At 48.3% G+C, this 13,895-nt stretch overlaps 3 protein-coding genes across 4 annotated transcripts; 1 reads left to right on the forward strand and 2 right to left on the reverse strand.

Moving 5' to 3' along the window:
- Positions 1 to 450: 450 nt before the first annotated feature.
- On the reverse strand, positions 451 to 5,241 carry LOC110014807 (zinc finger protein 16). Its single transcript, XM_020701853.2, has 2 exons — positions 4,812 to 5,241; positions 451 to 4,606 (listed from the first exon to the last, which is right to left on the reverse strand). Exons 1-2 carry the CDS (start codon positions 5,170 to 5,172, stop codon positions 1,191 to 1,193), a joined length of 3,777 nt encoding a protein of 1,258 aa, XP_020557512.1. The 5' UTR covers positions 5,173 to 5,241; the 3' UTR covers positions 451 to 1,190.
- Positions 5,242 to 7,672: 2,431 nt separating this feature from the next.
- LOC101162199 lies at positions 7,673 to 10,977 on the reverse strand. Of its 2 annotated transcripts, XM_004086668.4 has the most exons (5): positions 10,833 to 10,977; positions 10,465 to 10,589; positions 9,991 to 10,346; positions 9,495 to 9,920; positions 7,673 to 9,408 (listed from the first exon to the last, which is right to left on the reverse strand). In XM_004086668.4, exons 3-5 carry the CDS (start codon positions 10,244 to 10,246, stop codon positions 8,597 to 8,599), a joined length of 1,494 nt encoding a protein of 497 aa, XP_004086716.1. In that variant the 5' UTR covers positions 10,247 to 10,346; positions 10,465 to 10,589; positions 10,833 to 10,977; the 3' UTR covers positions 7,673 to 8,596. The 2 variants fall into 2 exon arrangements, with proteins under 2 accessions (XP_004086716.1, XP_011471624.1); XM_011473322.3 differs by having other exon boundaries at positions 9,991 to 10,589.
- A 1,474-nt stretch (positions 10,978 to 12,451) lies between these two features.
- Positions 12,452 to 13,883, forward strand: LOC101154931 (trypsin-3). The gene is made up of 5 exons (XM_011473326.3): positions 12,452 to 12,574; positions 12,655 to 12,811; positions 12,941 to 13,194; positions 13,276 to 13,412; positions 13,488 to 13,883. The coding sequence occupies exons 1-5, from the start codon at positions 12,535 to 12,537 to the stop codon at positions 13,635 to 13,637; spliced, it is 738 nt and encodes a 245-aa protein (XP_011471628.1). The 5' UTR covers positions 12,452 to 12,534; the 3' UTR covers positions 13,638 to 13,883.
- The last annotated feature ends 12 nt before the right edge of the window (positions 13,884 to 13,895 follow it).

Below are 13,895 nucleotides of genomic sequence, written 5' to 3' on the forward strand. Positions count from 1 at the left end.
AAGGGAAACCTAAAGCAGTTATCAGACAGGAGGAGGGTTTTTTCTAAGCATTTTATAATGTTAAAAGGTTTTTGGTCTCATTGAACCAGGAATTTTATATAAATGCTCATTTTAACCTAAATAAACCATCTATAGCATTTAAGGCTCTTTAACCCTTGTGCTACCTTAGATGACCCCCCCCCCCCTTCCAATGACGTGTTCTCCCTACCATGACAAAGGTGGATAAAGGTGGAAAGATTTCATGTAATCCATGGACACCAGTGAAGATCACAAATCTTTGAAGAAAAAAGGTTCAGAGCACTGTCTAGTGGGTCTAGATGACCCCACTCCCAACATTAAAGTGCCTAGGATAGCACAAGGGTTAAAATTAGCTTCAACCTTATTTTTAGACACCCTTAGTATATGAGAAAAATCCTCATGAATAAAATAAAAAATCCTGGCAACCAAAACTCAAGTCCAAGTTGAGTTTATTACAAAACTTAACAGTGTCATCAGCGATTCTACATTGGCACCATATCTGGACTACTTGAGTGATTCCATTAGACAGAAATCTTTACACGTTGTTCACAGATGCTCGGTCTCTGACCGCATCACTGTGATAGCTTCTCCACTGATTCTTGGACCCACACCTTTGCTCCTCTTCTGGACAAAAATCATCCTTGTATTTTCTGAGAACTGTGACCATAACAGCAGACATCGCCTCTCCAAAAGAAAACGTTTCTTTATGGAGTCGTTGTGAAAAGTTGCATTTTGGGAGTCGAAGTCTCGCTGCAGAGTCTAACTTATGCACAAACTAGGGCCTAGAATACCAAGACAGCAGACATGCAGACTGTACTCATAAAGGCACACAGTATACTGTACACGGAGGAACACAGTACAAATGGAACAAACTATAAAAGTACTAATAATATTTCAGTCTACAGGTTATTGGCAATAAAAATGGGGATAACTACGCATCAAGAAGATCGTGGAACCATGTTAACGGCATCTGTGCACACACTTCATTTCACACACACAACACTGTTGCATTTAGAGATGAAGCTAGAAAGGAACCGGGTCAAAATGTGCAAACTAAATCTGGTTTCATCTCCTACCTAATGCTCACATACTGGTGAAGCGGCGCCGCTAAAGTCCACTGATGGAGGTTTAACTGAGAAGAATGGAACAACATTAGAATACTAGTGTCAATGTCAGATCTCCCCCTGTGCGTGCTGCAGGTAATGCATCTGTAGATCCAGCTCCCGGGGGAGGGAACAGCCACATATCATGCACTGAAGAAGCCGTTCGGGGCCAAAAGGCAGACGGGGTCCGAGTTTGTGAGGTTCGGCCTGCGGGGCCAGTTGAGGTAGGGGCAGCGTCTGTGGCATGTGAGGCCTCTCGCTCATGACGGCCTGCGGCGTGAAAAACAGGTTTGGGTGGGGAGGTCGTGGGAGCGCAACGGAGTGGAGAGGGTGGGGGCCGGGCAACCCGAGCGGGGGCAGCGGAGCTAGAGGGGGGGAGAAAAAAGGGGAGGGCTGGTTTATGATTATTTGCGTGCCTGTTACCATCGGCTGCTGCTCCTGTGCGCCGCCAGCTTTCAGCGGTCCGGACAGCAGCGCCTGAGGACCCACGGGGTTACTCTGGAAGCCCCACACTGTGCTCGCCATGGGCTGGCCGAAGCGATGCGGCTCGTATGGGAGGGAGATGGGGGCCTTCTGAGCTGCTGGCTGCATGTTGGCCCACCCAGCTGATATCTGCTTCTGTTGCAGCTGAAAGTCCTGATTGTTTAGCAGCTTTTCTGGGGAGTTTAACGTCTTTGGAACCCCTGGGGGCGACTGGATGTCCCACAAAGTGCTACCAACCCCATGAGGGGCTGTTGAGATGGGCAGAGCGCTGCTTTGGTCTATTTGGGCTGAGGTGGAGACACCGGCTAAGCCTGAAGTCCAGGGTTTGTCGAGTTGAGAAACAGTCAACGATAACACTTGAGGACCGGCCAAGTCCCACACTCGGTCCTCTTTCTTAGTGGGGGTGGAGGGCTCCTTTAGCGGTGCCACCGGCCCGCTCGCCCACCTCAGCAGCTGAGGGTCCTGTCCGTGCTTGTTAGGAGAGATCTGCGCGTTCACCGAGGGTCTGATGCTCCACAGGGCTGCTCCATCCGTGTACGACGAGGAGGGAATCAGAAAGTCCTGCTGCACTGACGTGGAAGGGACGGGACCCCCCGAGGTGGGCGTGGAACTCCAAGAGGACGGCTTGTGCTGCCTCAACTCGCCCAGCGTGGACAGGATGGGCGGTTTTGGCATATTTGCTGGATGAGAGGCGCTCTCCTTTGCGTGCGAGTCAGCGCTTTGGGCGGACGAGGGGCCGGTGGGCGTCAACATTTCCGCCCAGCCCGAACTCCTCTGCTGCTGCAGCCCAGCCTGTGCTGCAGAGTCGAACTGCTGCGGGGCGTGCTGCTGCTGCAGCGCAGAGATGGGCGTCACCTCCCCGCTGTCCACCTTCCACTGCACAGGCTGGGCCTCAGGCAGCCACGGCTCCTTCGGGTGCCGGTTCTGTAAATCCAGGCGCGACGGGAGCATGGAAGATGGAGGCTGGGGTGCCCTTCTGAGCAACTCAGCTTCTGTCAGCGTAGGAACTGGGTATAAACCTGGGTGCTGAGCGGCCCCCGTCTCTGAAGCACCCGTGGGTCTGGACCAGCCCCACACCGGCCTCCCTGGCCTTCTACCCCTGCCCTTCATCTGACCCAAACTCTGCTTCTTCCGAGAGTGGATCTTCTGATGGACGAGCAGGCTGCTGAACCAGGAAAAGGTTTTGTGACACTCGTCGCAGCGATGGGGCCTCTCCCCCGTGTGCGTGTTCATGTGGTCGCGCAGCAGATACGCCAGCCCGAAGCTCTTGTCGCATAGCTCACACTTGTGGGGCTTGTCTCCGTTGTGCGACAGCATGTGGTGCTGCAGCTGGGCCTCGTCGCTGTAGCCTTTGCGGCAGTGGGTGCAGCGGAACGGCTTCTCCTGGTGCAGCCTCTGGTGCGTTCGCATGTTCTGCAGAAAGGCAAAGTCCTTCCCACAGTCGGGGCATTTGTATGGCTTCTTGCCTGTGTGAATGATGAGGTGCTGCTGCAGGTAACTACTGAACCTGAAGCCCTTGCCACACACTTTGCATTGGTAAGGCTTGTCCTTGGAATGAATGCGCATGTGCAACTCCAGCACGGACCGGTGGCGAAATGTCTTTTCACACTCGGGACATTTGTGGGACTTTGCGCTTTCGCCTTTCAACTTCTCCTGGATGCCGTCGCTGCCCACTGCGCTCAGCTGCTTCTGAGAAGACGCTGGCGAAGCCTCCAGAGACTGACCGGCTGACTTGTGGACGCTAAGACAATGAAACTTTAGGCTGGATTGCTCACGAAAAATACTGGGGCAGTAGGGGCAGGTGTGTCCTTTCTCCCAAACCTTATTGTTCTCCGTCGGGGGCCGAGGCGATCGCTCCAGCTTCTCGTACTCGGCCTCGTGGATGAGCATGTGTGCTCTCAGGTTGGCCGGTACGCTGAAGGTCTGAGGACAAAGGGGGCAGTTAAATGTGTGTTTGGGCTCCTCGCTCTGGTGCGAGTTCTCTTTCCCCGCCCCTTTAACCGGATCCCGAACGGTAGCAGGAGGCTGCTTGCCGGGCAGCTCGCAGAGCGAGTTGTTTTGACGCAGTCTGTGCTGGCGGCAGTGCGCCTTCATGTTTTGGGCGAAGGCAAACTTTTTGCCACATTCGGGGCAGCGGAAGGGCTTCTGTCCGGTGTGCAGGTACTGGTGCTGATGGAGGAGGCTGCCGTACTTGAAAGCCTTGCCACAGATGCTGCAGGTGTGGGAGCGGCTGTTGTCGGCGTGCTTGCGCCGGTGGTCTTCCATGACGGAGTAGTGCTTGAAAACCATGCCGCACTCGGGGCATTCGTAGGGCTTGAGGGCGGGGTGGCATTTCTGGTGGAAGCGCAGAGCCGTGGCGTTGGGGAAGATCTGGCTGCACTCCTGGCATTTGAAGATGTGGTTGTTGGAGCGCGTCATCATGTGCTTACTCATGTGCTTTGTGACGGACACCTTGAACTGGAAATCCTGGCGGCACAGCGGGCAGTGGTACGGCTTCTCCACGGTGCTGCTGCAGTTGTGGTCCCTCAGTTTATCTGTTGACAAGAAAATCCTCAGGCACTCTGCGCACTGAAACCTCCCCTCCTCCTTCCTGGAGGTCAGGAGCTGCTCCTCCTTCCCCTTGTGCTGGTTCCTGTGCTTGATGAGGCTGCTGCGGTGCTGGAAGGTGAGGCCGCACTCCTTGCAGGTGAGGGGCGTGAGCTCGTCCTCGTGCATGTGAAAGTGGCGGTGAAGCTGAAAGGTCTCGCGGCGGTCAAACTTCTTCCCACAATCCTTGCACTCCAAAGTGAATTTTTTCTGTTTGGGCGACAGCTGGACAGCCTCGCCCTCATCTGGCCCCGCCTCCTCGCCTTCCCTCACACCCACGCCCTTGGCTGCAGAGTCCTTCGCTGCATCACAGTGTAAGTTCTCCTCCTTGGCAGGCTTTTCTCCAGCTGTGGTGGTGTTATCCGCAGGCCCCTCCTGCTCCACCTCTTCAGCAGATTCAGTGGCATCACTCTGACCTGCAACAAACAACAATTCAGAGTAACACAAAGTCAACAACATGTGACTGACAGACTGCTGCAGACTTTAGCCTCAGATTTGCAGCGTTAGCCGTTAACAGTATGTCCATAAATAAATATCTGTAGTTTAGTGAGGCAGCAGCCAGGTTAGCCCCTCGGCTAAAGCTAAAGGGAAAATGATAATCCATCAACATTGCTAGCATACCGCACTCCTCCGTCACCGCTTTCGCCCGCTCGTCCTCCTCCTCCTCGGCTTCTGACCAGTCGAATGCCCGCTTCGCACCGCTCGGGGCTTCGGCCATTTTTTCCGCCGCCGCCCGCTCCTGGGTTTTGTCTGCTCCAGCGCCGGACTCGCCACAAACCTCGGAGAGGCTGGCATTATGAACACAAGCGCTCCCAACATCAGCCCCGCCATCCTTGGCGGGGCGACCCGCCGCCGGTGCTTCGTCCGACGGCACGGCGCTGCACCTCGACCCCGCCGCCTCGGCCTCCTCCACTGATGCTTCCACCTCTCTGTCGGAGGCTTTCAGCCGTTCCGGAGACTTCGCTGGGTCTGCGGCGGCCATGTTTCACCCATGCAGCCCCTTGTCCAGGGCATGCAAGGATCACAGAAGGCAGGATCTACATTTCCGGCGGGCGCCTTCAAAATAAAGCTGTTATCGTTTTGAGGCAGATGAAGTCCTCGACCTCAAGACATTTATTATGAAGTGTTCAATTACACATTTCCACGTAACGTCAGTTTAAATTCAGATGCACAAACCATTAATGAAACAAACTATTTCTACGGCACAAACTTTGAGCCTCAATAAATAACTTGAAGGTTGCATTTCCCACAAAAGTATGTGTGTATCAGGAAGATGAAGCCTGTACCTGAAGATGCTGCCGAATATTTAAAATACAATAAACAGAATTACGGCCACCATAGAAAAAAATAAAATGTAACATAGTTAATTCGTATAATTTTGACAAACTTCAACAATTTGAAAGAATAAAATCGTGAAAGTATGCTTCAAAAAGTCATAATTTGACAAAGAAAGAGTTGTACTTTTTTGGGGGGGAAAAACTTCATTCAGCTTTTAAAAAGTTTTAACAAAGACAAACAGTTTCTGTTTGCAGGGACGAAGCAATAGGAAGACGGCTGAGGGGCAGCTGCCCCCCATTCTTGAGTCAATGGTTGGGTCCAAACTCCTTCACTACACAATACATAGTGCACTATGTAGTGCGCTTGCCATTTTTCTCATAGACTTCTGGGAAATTTCTAGGGCACTCAATGTTGGAATTGTAGATTCGGACAGCTCTACAAAATGGTGAAGGCACTATAGCCCACTATGTAGTGAGTAGGGAAGGAATTCGGACATAGCCTACAATTCTAAAATCCAGTGCCCTAGAAATTTCCCAGAACTCTCTGCAAAAACTGGTGTGCATGGATGCTCACTAAACTTCTGATTATGGATCACCTTGAACACATTTTGTGGGGAAAAAAAAGGTATTTTAATTTATTTTTTACAAGCCATTCAAGTTTTCATCATCAGAACACAGTGGATCCATTAACAGTCTTTGTAAAATGTTCGTATTTATTAAGTTTTTACGATGTCAAATCCATGACGTCATGTTTGCAGCTAAAACAAAGTAGTGAGCATGGTATCCAAATTGCTTTTCAAGCCAGGGCACTACATAGTCCCCTAACTCATTTTTAGTAGTTATGGATTAGACAGCCAATTGTAGTACGATTATTGACACACGATTACGAAATCATCAGTACAAGCTTCTTCTTTGCTACAGTTTTACATTAGTAATAGCACCGCGGCTAAAAGAACTGCTGTTTTCATATTAATAAGAATAATAAAACTGCTTGAAATCCATGTTTTTATCCTCTCATTTGTAATGGCCTGTTACACTTTGCCACCCTGCCAGTCTATTACACCTCCCACCCCCTATTTATAATGTTCTAGCTCCACCACTGCCTGTTTCATTGATGTTACAAACAATTCAGAGAAACTGGATGAAAATCCCACGGCTCAGGGCTGAACCTGCTGCATGGTCTTTGTGAAAGTACGTCTTTTCAACAAATTCTGACTTTTTTCTTGTAAAATTACAATGTTTGGAATAATACTTTTACCACTTTATTCTCATAAAATTTAGCATTTTTCTGATAACTTTACAATCATATTCTCATGTTTTCACAACATTAATGGCATATTTGGTTAATTTTGATTACTTTTCTTTCAAAGTGACCCCATGTTGTAATTTGCTTAATGCTAAACAGGCTAAAATAGTTGAATACAGATAACTCAACATTGTAAAATGCGTTTTCCTTTCAACTTATGGTACCAAAACCCACAATTTAAAATGCAATTGATTTTATTCTAAAATTTTATTTTTAAAAATTTAAGACTGAACTGTAATTTTTCATGACTGAATTGGCATTTCCCGTCCTCACTTTGACTTTCTCACTGCTGCCCTTTTAAATGGGTCTTTTAACATTTATCAAATGTTTTTGAAACAATTCACCTCTCTGTTTTGTTTATTTGGTATTTTTATATGAAGAATTTGGGATTTTATGATGTGAATTTACCTATTAATGGGATTCTGCCTGTTTGCAAAAACATTCATAATTTGAAGATGTTAAATGTCTGAAATGTATGTTAAATTAATGACAAAGTCCCCAAAAGAAAGTTTTTAGCACTACCACAAGTTATTACAACTATTTAATGCTTTAAATTGATTTAATAAAAGGCACTTTGCTGAAAATATCTCTTTAAAGTATTTGCAGAACATAGTATAATAAAATGACACATTTAGTAAAGTTTTATAGTCGAGGACAAGTATTTGGTTGTGAAAAGTTGAAATGATCTTTATAGTTGAATTTAGCGGCATTGGAGCTTCATTTTCAAAGAAGACAACTTCATAATACAAACAAAATGTAAGCATATAGATCTCCAAATACAACAACTGACCAGACGAGTTAAATCCAAAGACTGTTTCAGGCTCTTGGTGCTGGGACTCCTGAAAAAGCACAAGAGGATCACAAACCTGCAGCTTTGTATCTAAAAAAATCCACAAGTGTTGGTGTCATTTGCAGTCCATGGCTGTGTTTTATTCTTACATTTCATCAGTAACACTTGCTATCCAGATAACATGACTTGTGTAAAACTACACAGACGATGGCCGTACACTGCTGGGTGAAACTATTTACATCCATGCAAGATTATCAATAGCTTCCATATTTATGAATGCTTTTAAAATGAAGCATAAATATATATATATATTAAAGTATATACAGGCAAGGGTGGTTCTCTCCCCCAACACCTTTAAAAACCCTTTAAAAATATGAGACATTTGTCCTGAAAATGCACTTACTCAAACACTTTAGGGTCCAATCAAATGTTGGATCATGAAACTAGTAAAAGCCACGGCGACCGCATGGCCAGATGCTTAGATCAACAACTCGGCACCCTGTATTTCCCTCAGGGGGGGGCCATAAAGCGCTCCCATTCAAAGTAAAGTTTAAAAAAAGCACAAGAATACGTCAGCAGGTATTTACAATAGCTGCTTCCCTCTAATGTATGGCAACCACTGCAGATTACAAGTACTTTATGACAATAGTTAGATTATCAGAAGTAGTAAGACATTACTGGACGAGTTAGAGCAGAACCGGGTTTGACATTTCTGCTGCAGTTATTATAGGCAGACATCCACCTCTACTATGTTTCCAGATACTGAACGCTGAAGGTGCCATTAGTCCTGTGTCACAGCAGTGTTTCTAATTACCCATAGGGCCACCCGTTACTTAAGTCTTCTTCATTGACCTGCTTCCGTTCCGTCTGCACTAAAGTTAATAGCTAAATGGATTCCACATTTGGATTTTTCCCAGATTTGAGGATTAAAACTGTATATAAGTAGTACCATCAGTAAAAAATCAAGAAAGGGTCGCTTCATTTTGCCCTTCAAACATCAGTTCTGTCATTTGAGTCTGTCAGAAGGTTCTCCTCAGCGCCGTTTCCTGCGCCTGTGCTCCATGGCTTTTCCTCGCCGCGGTCTCGGCGCATCTCCAGATAAGTCTACGGTTCGCTCAGAGGGAAAGGTGTCGTGTGTCTCTGGAGACGAAGGTGCAGGCGCGTCTTCTCCAGCGGGGCTGTCGTTGGTGTGCTTGGGAACGTGCAGCTGCAGATGCGTTTGGTGTTGTGGAGGCGTGTCCAGGTGCTGCTGGGAGTCCGCGTGCTGAAGCTGCTGCTGGGTGGACTGTAAGTGGTGCTGAGGCGTTTGTGGCGGGTGGGTTTGTTGTACACGATGCTGCTGCGGCTGCTGCTGCTGCTGGGCCTCCAGGACTCCCAGAAGCCTTTGCAACAGGATATTGTTTTGTTGGAGACTGACCGCTAATGCTTCTTGTGAAGCAACAAGGGTCCTCATGTCCTGTCTGAAACCCTCGCCAAAGTCCTGCAGGCTCTTTTCTATCCTACTTCCAAGCTGGATGGCAGCTTCGCCCAACCCCCGAAGTTCATCTTCAAGCCAGGAGCTGCGTGGGGGGGCTTCCAGAGGACCCTGCTGTGTTCCCAGGGACGGCTGAGGACTGCTGGGCTGGGGGCTGCCGTTGAGGAAGGGCGCACTGTAGAGAGGAGACGGAGGCAGCCATCTTTCTGATGGAGGGGGCGGTCCTATTCCCAGACCCAATCCCAATCCCAGTTTGTCCTCCATACTGTTCTCCACTGGTTCACACTCAGGTTCTCCCATGTCTCTGTCCCGTTCAGGATTGTCCTCGTCCTTCTCCAAACCATCCCTCTCGGACCCGTCCACTCCCAAACCTGCAGAACGTGGACAGAACCACACAAGACTTCAGCTGGGTCTGCGTGCAAAAAGGAGGAAAACACACCAGACAACCTTTTATCACCTGTGTCAGAGTCAGGAAAGCAGGGAAAACTTGGCTTTGGCCTGGAGCTCTGCTTCTGTCTGGCGTGCTGAAGCCTGGGGCTTGGCTGGGAAGGACGCCCGAGGATGGACGCCCCCCTGCTGGACGGCAGGTAACAGGTGCGGTGGCGGGCGTCCGCCAGCCTGCCTCCGTTGCGCCTCTTTAAATCATCCCAGCGCTTTTTTACCTCTCTGAGAGTGCGTGGGACTCTGGACACAGCGTTGACCCTCTCCAGAATTCCAGCCCAGATGCGCTCTCTTTCTCGCCGCCGGAGTCTCCCTGCGGGGCCAAAGAGTTCTCCCTCGCAGCGGGTGACCTCCGACACCAGCACTTCCAGCTCCGCTCCGCTGAAACGGCTCTTTCTCTTTCCCGCTCCGCCTGCAGCCAGAGCAGCAGACATGGCTCTGTCTGGGGAGAGAGAGAGAGGTTTTCCAGCAGGGGAAGGCTGAACAAAAGCTGCTCCTCCTTTCACACTCACTCTGCTCAATGGACAGCAGGTCGTCTGAGGACATGCCGGGCGCCATGATGTTGGGATGCACCACCACCACGTTGAACGGCAGTCCTCCAGGTAAGGAGCTGCTCTGGTCACAGCTGCCGTCCGAGTCCTCATCCTCCCTGGGGAAGCCGTTCTCGGAGGCTCCCCCTCCAAAGGGTCCCTCTGGAGACTCCACTTTGATGTGCATGGGAGGTGATTGCTCATACAGCAGCCCCCCCTCCTCGTAGTACTCAGTCATGGATCAGATCTGATTCTACAGCAGAACTGACTTGCAGGCCAATTCTGAGACGGGCAGCTTCTGCCCCATCAACACAATTTAGTGGATCTCACTGTGGACTCTACATGAAGAGGCAGTTTAGTGACGATCTGATCAACCAAAACTATTCAGCCATAGTTGGTCAAGAGTTCAAATCAACGCTGTTCCAGTTATTTGATCAATAGAGAGTCTGACTCCACCTTAGCACTTCAGATGACGTGCACGGCTGTGTGGTGAGCTGCACAGACTGCAGCAGACCGACATGTTTGCTCCAGACTGCTGCTGCTTTGCATGATCATCATCCAGCTGACAGTCGGGCCCTGAGCTGGAACGCAAACACAAAGCTCCGTTACTCCGCGGGAAGCTGACGGCGGTCGCATCGCTGCGCAGTGTCCTTCTGCACCACATCCGCAATGGTTGCGCATTCTGCATACATTAGTCAGTTCTGATCTTAACGGGGCTAGTTGTTAGCTAACAGGCTGCTTCAGCTGGAGCAGCAGCTTCCTGCTAGCTAGCGCCGACGAACGAGCACGCGCCACCGGGAAGAGGAGCGTGGTGGATGTCTTACCTGTGAAAATTCCACACGTGAGGCCAAATCTAACCAAAACATAGCTGAAGCAGCTGTTAGCTCTGCAGCCGAAACAGAAACCAAGGCAGGCGCTTAGTGTTGACGTCAGCGCACAGGCTGTTAGGGGACCAATCAGCGCGTAGCTCCAGAAATGACGTGTCAGTGTTTTGGTAAATGTAAACCAAAAACAACATCCACCTATAAATCATTACAAAGCAATAAAACATGCAAAATATGAAAGCTAAAAGAACACATTATCTCTTAAAGGAATTGTATGTTTTAAATTACTTGGGGTTTCTAAAAGTGCATCTATCCCTTAGCGTGACGGTAAATATGGAAAGTCTGAGTTATGATGCTGAAGCAAGTGGCAAATAGGCAAGACCTAGCGGAACAGGCCAGACTGGAGGACATTAAACTTATGTGAAAGATCATCAAAGCTAGCAAAGACAGAGTTTATGTACATGTCTTTGAAACAATTAATAGGAGATCTCTGCAGTCAAAGTTCAGTCTAAACTGCAACCATAAGAGTATTTATGACGACTGGGTTATTCGTGTGTTAAAGGGCAGAGAGAGACAAGTCAGAGGTGACCAGAGTGCAGAGAGAAGTTGAGATGCATGATGCAGCTTCAAGAAGGCACCAGTCCACATCAGGACTGTGGAGCCAGTGTAAGATATTTCCATTTGAAGTCCAGTAATAGTACTGAAAGTTGGGAAAGACTAATCCACCTTGATTTTTAGACCTCTTTAGCAATTCAAGCCATATCCTAGGTTTCCTTCTATACCATATAAATGAGACAAAAGCCTTATCAAGAGATTTAAAAAACTGTTTAGGGATATAGAGTGGTATCCACTGAAAAAGGTAAAGACATTTGGGGAGTACAGTCATTTTAATACAATTAACCTTTCCTGCTAGGGATAGGTGAAGATTTATCCACTTCTTTAGGTCTAATGTAGTCTTCTCAAATAAATTACAGAAGTTTTTTGATAGAGATGTTGCATATCTCTTGTAATCTTGATATCCAAGTACTTAAAGTCATTTGTGAAAATTTGGAATGGTAAGGCACTATTTTGTATTTGGAGAGCCAGATCATTAACAGGAGGATAAAGTTCACTTTTACTTAAGTTTAATTTGTACCCAGACAATGCCCCATATTTCCTAAAGCATGAATTATGTGAGGGTAGTTTAGAATGGGGTCTGACAGATATAACAATAAATCATCTGCATACAAAGATAATCTATGTGCCTTACTGCCCCTTTGGATTCCACTAATTGATGGTAAGGTTTTAAGTGCCAAGACAGCCCTGACGCGTACCCTGTGACAACTGAATGTTTTGTGATCGCTTGGATGGATGGATGGATGGACGGATGGATGGATGGGTGACCCATGACAGTTTACCTGTCTATCACTGCACCAGACAGAAATCAGAAGCTCGTGTTCTTTATGTTCATCTCCAGTGGAATCCTCAGTACCAAGAAAGTCCAATTCCTATTCACATATGTGACTCTTCATGGAACTCCACAGGTGTTTGTCTCTGACCAGCTTTCTGTTTCCCACGCAGAGGTAATATTTAACACAAAAACAGGGACATGGAAAAACCTTTGGGAGGAGACTTTAGATAAAAAGCTGCAAGATAACGTAATTTAGGTCTTTATAAAGAGCAGCAGCAGAGCTGAGGAGGCACCACAGTTTAGGACGCAGCCATGAAGTTCTTCATTCTCCTAGCCCTTTGTGCTGCAGCATGTAGGCCTCCAAATACAGTTTGGTTGACTGGTTTGCCTGTTTTTTCGATGACATTTAAATTCTCGGGCTTTGATTTGCAGATGCTGCTCCTCTTGAGGATGACAAGATCGTTGGGGGTTACGAGTGCAGGAAGAACTCTGTGCCCTACCAGGTGTCTCTGAATGTGGGATACCACTTCTGTGGAGGCTCCCTGATCTCCAGTACCTGGGTGGTGTCTGCTGCTCACTGCTACCAGTCGTAAGAGCAAACACCCAATCAGAAATATTTGGCTTCTAAATAAGTGTGGTTGATTTGCAATAGATTCTCTAGTATCTTCTCTGCAAAGAGTGAGGTTGTGCGCTCATGGCTGCTGTGCGTCTCCCACAGTCGTATCCAGGTGCGTCTTGGTGAGCACAACATTGCTGTGAATGAGGGAACCGAGCAGTTCATCGACTCCGTCAAGATCATCCGCCACCCCAGCTACAGCAGCTGGAACCTGGACAATGACATCATGCTGATCAAGCTGAGCACGCCCGCCAGCCTGAACAGCTATGTGAGCACCGTGTCTCTGCCCTCCAGCTGTGCTGCTGCCGGCACCTCCTGCCTGATCTCCGGATGGGGAAACACCAGCGCCAGTGGAAGTCAGTCAAACGCTGACACATTTTCTGTAAACTCTTCAATGACACCAAAGCTCAAAGTCTTTGTACTTTCTGCTTTTTTAGGCAACTACCCCGACCGCCTGATGTGCCTTGATGCCCCCATCCTGAGTGACACCAACTGCAGGAACTCCTACCCCGGCGAGATCACCTCCAACATGTTCTGTGCCGGTTTCCTCGAGGGAGGAAAGGACTCCTGCCAGGTATGAGCCAAAGCGGCCCCGTGTTCCAGCGGGCTGTGGCAGGGCTCTCGAACTCACGACTCTTGTGCGTTTCAGGGTGACTCCGGTGGCCCCGTGGTGTGCAACAACCAGTTGCAGGGCATCGTGTCCTGGGGTTATGGCTGTGCCCAGAAGAACAGACCGGGAGTCTACACCAAGGTCTGCAATTACAACACCTGGATCCGCAACACCATGTCCTCCAACTAAAGTCACTCTGAAAGAAACCGACTAAAAATTAAAAGAATGAATAAAATGTTTTGACCTCTTGACCTTCATGAGGCAAAGGAGAAAAGACCATTTCTAGATTCTTTAGTAATTAAGTTTGCCCCATTTTGTTTTTTATTGTCCTCATTCAAAGGGATCATGACCTAAGACCAATTCTGTATTTTTTTAAATCATATTTGAAGTACTACTGTAACTCCCCGCTCAATAAACATTGCAGGTTAAAAATCACAGATCTGTTAT

Source organism: Oryzias latipes, chromosome 16 (assembly GCF_002234675.1).
Source record: "Oryzias latipes chromosome 16, ASM223467v1".
In the NCBI taxonomy this organism is placed as follows: domain Eukaryota; kingdom Metazoa; phylum Chordata; class Actinopteri; order Beloniformes; family Adrianichthyidae; genus Oryzias; species Oryzias latipes.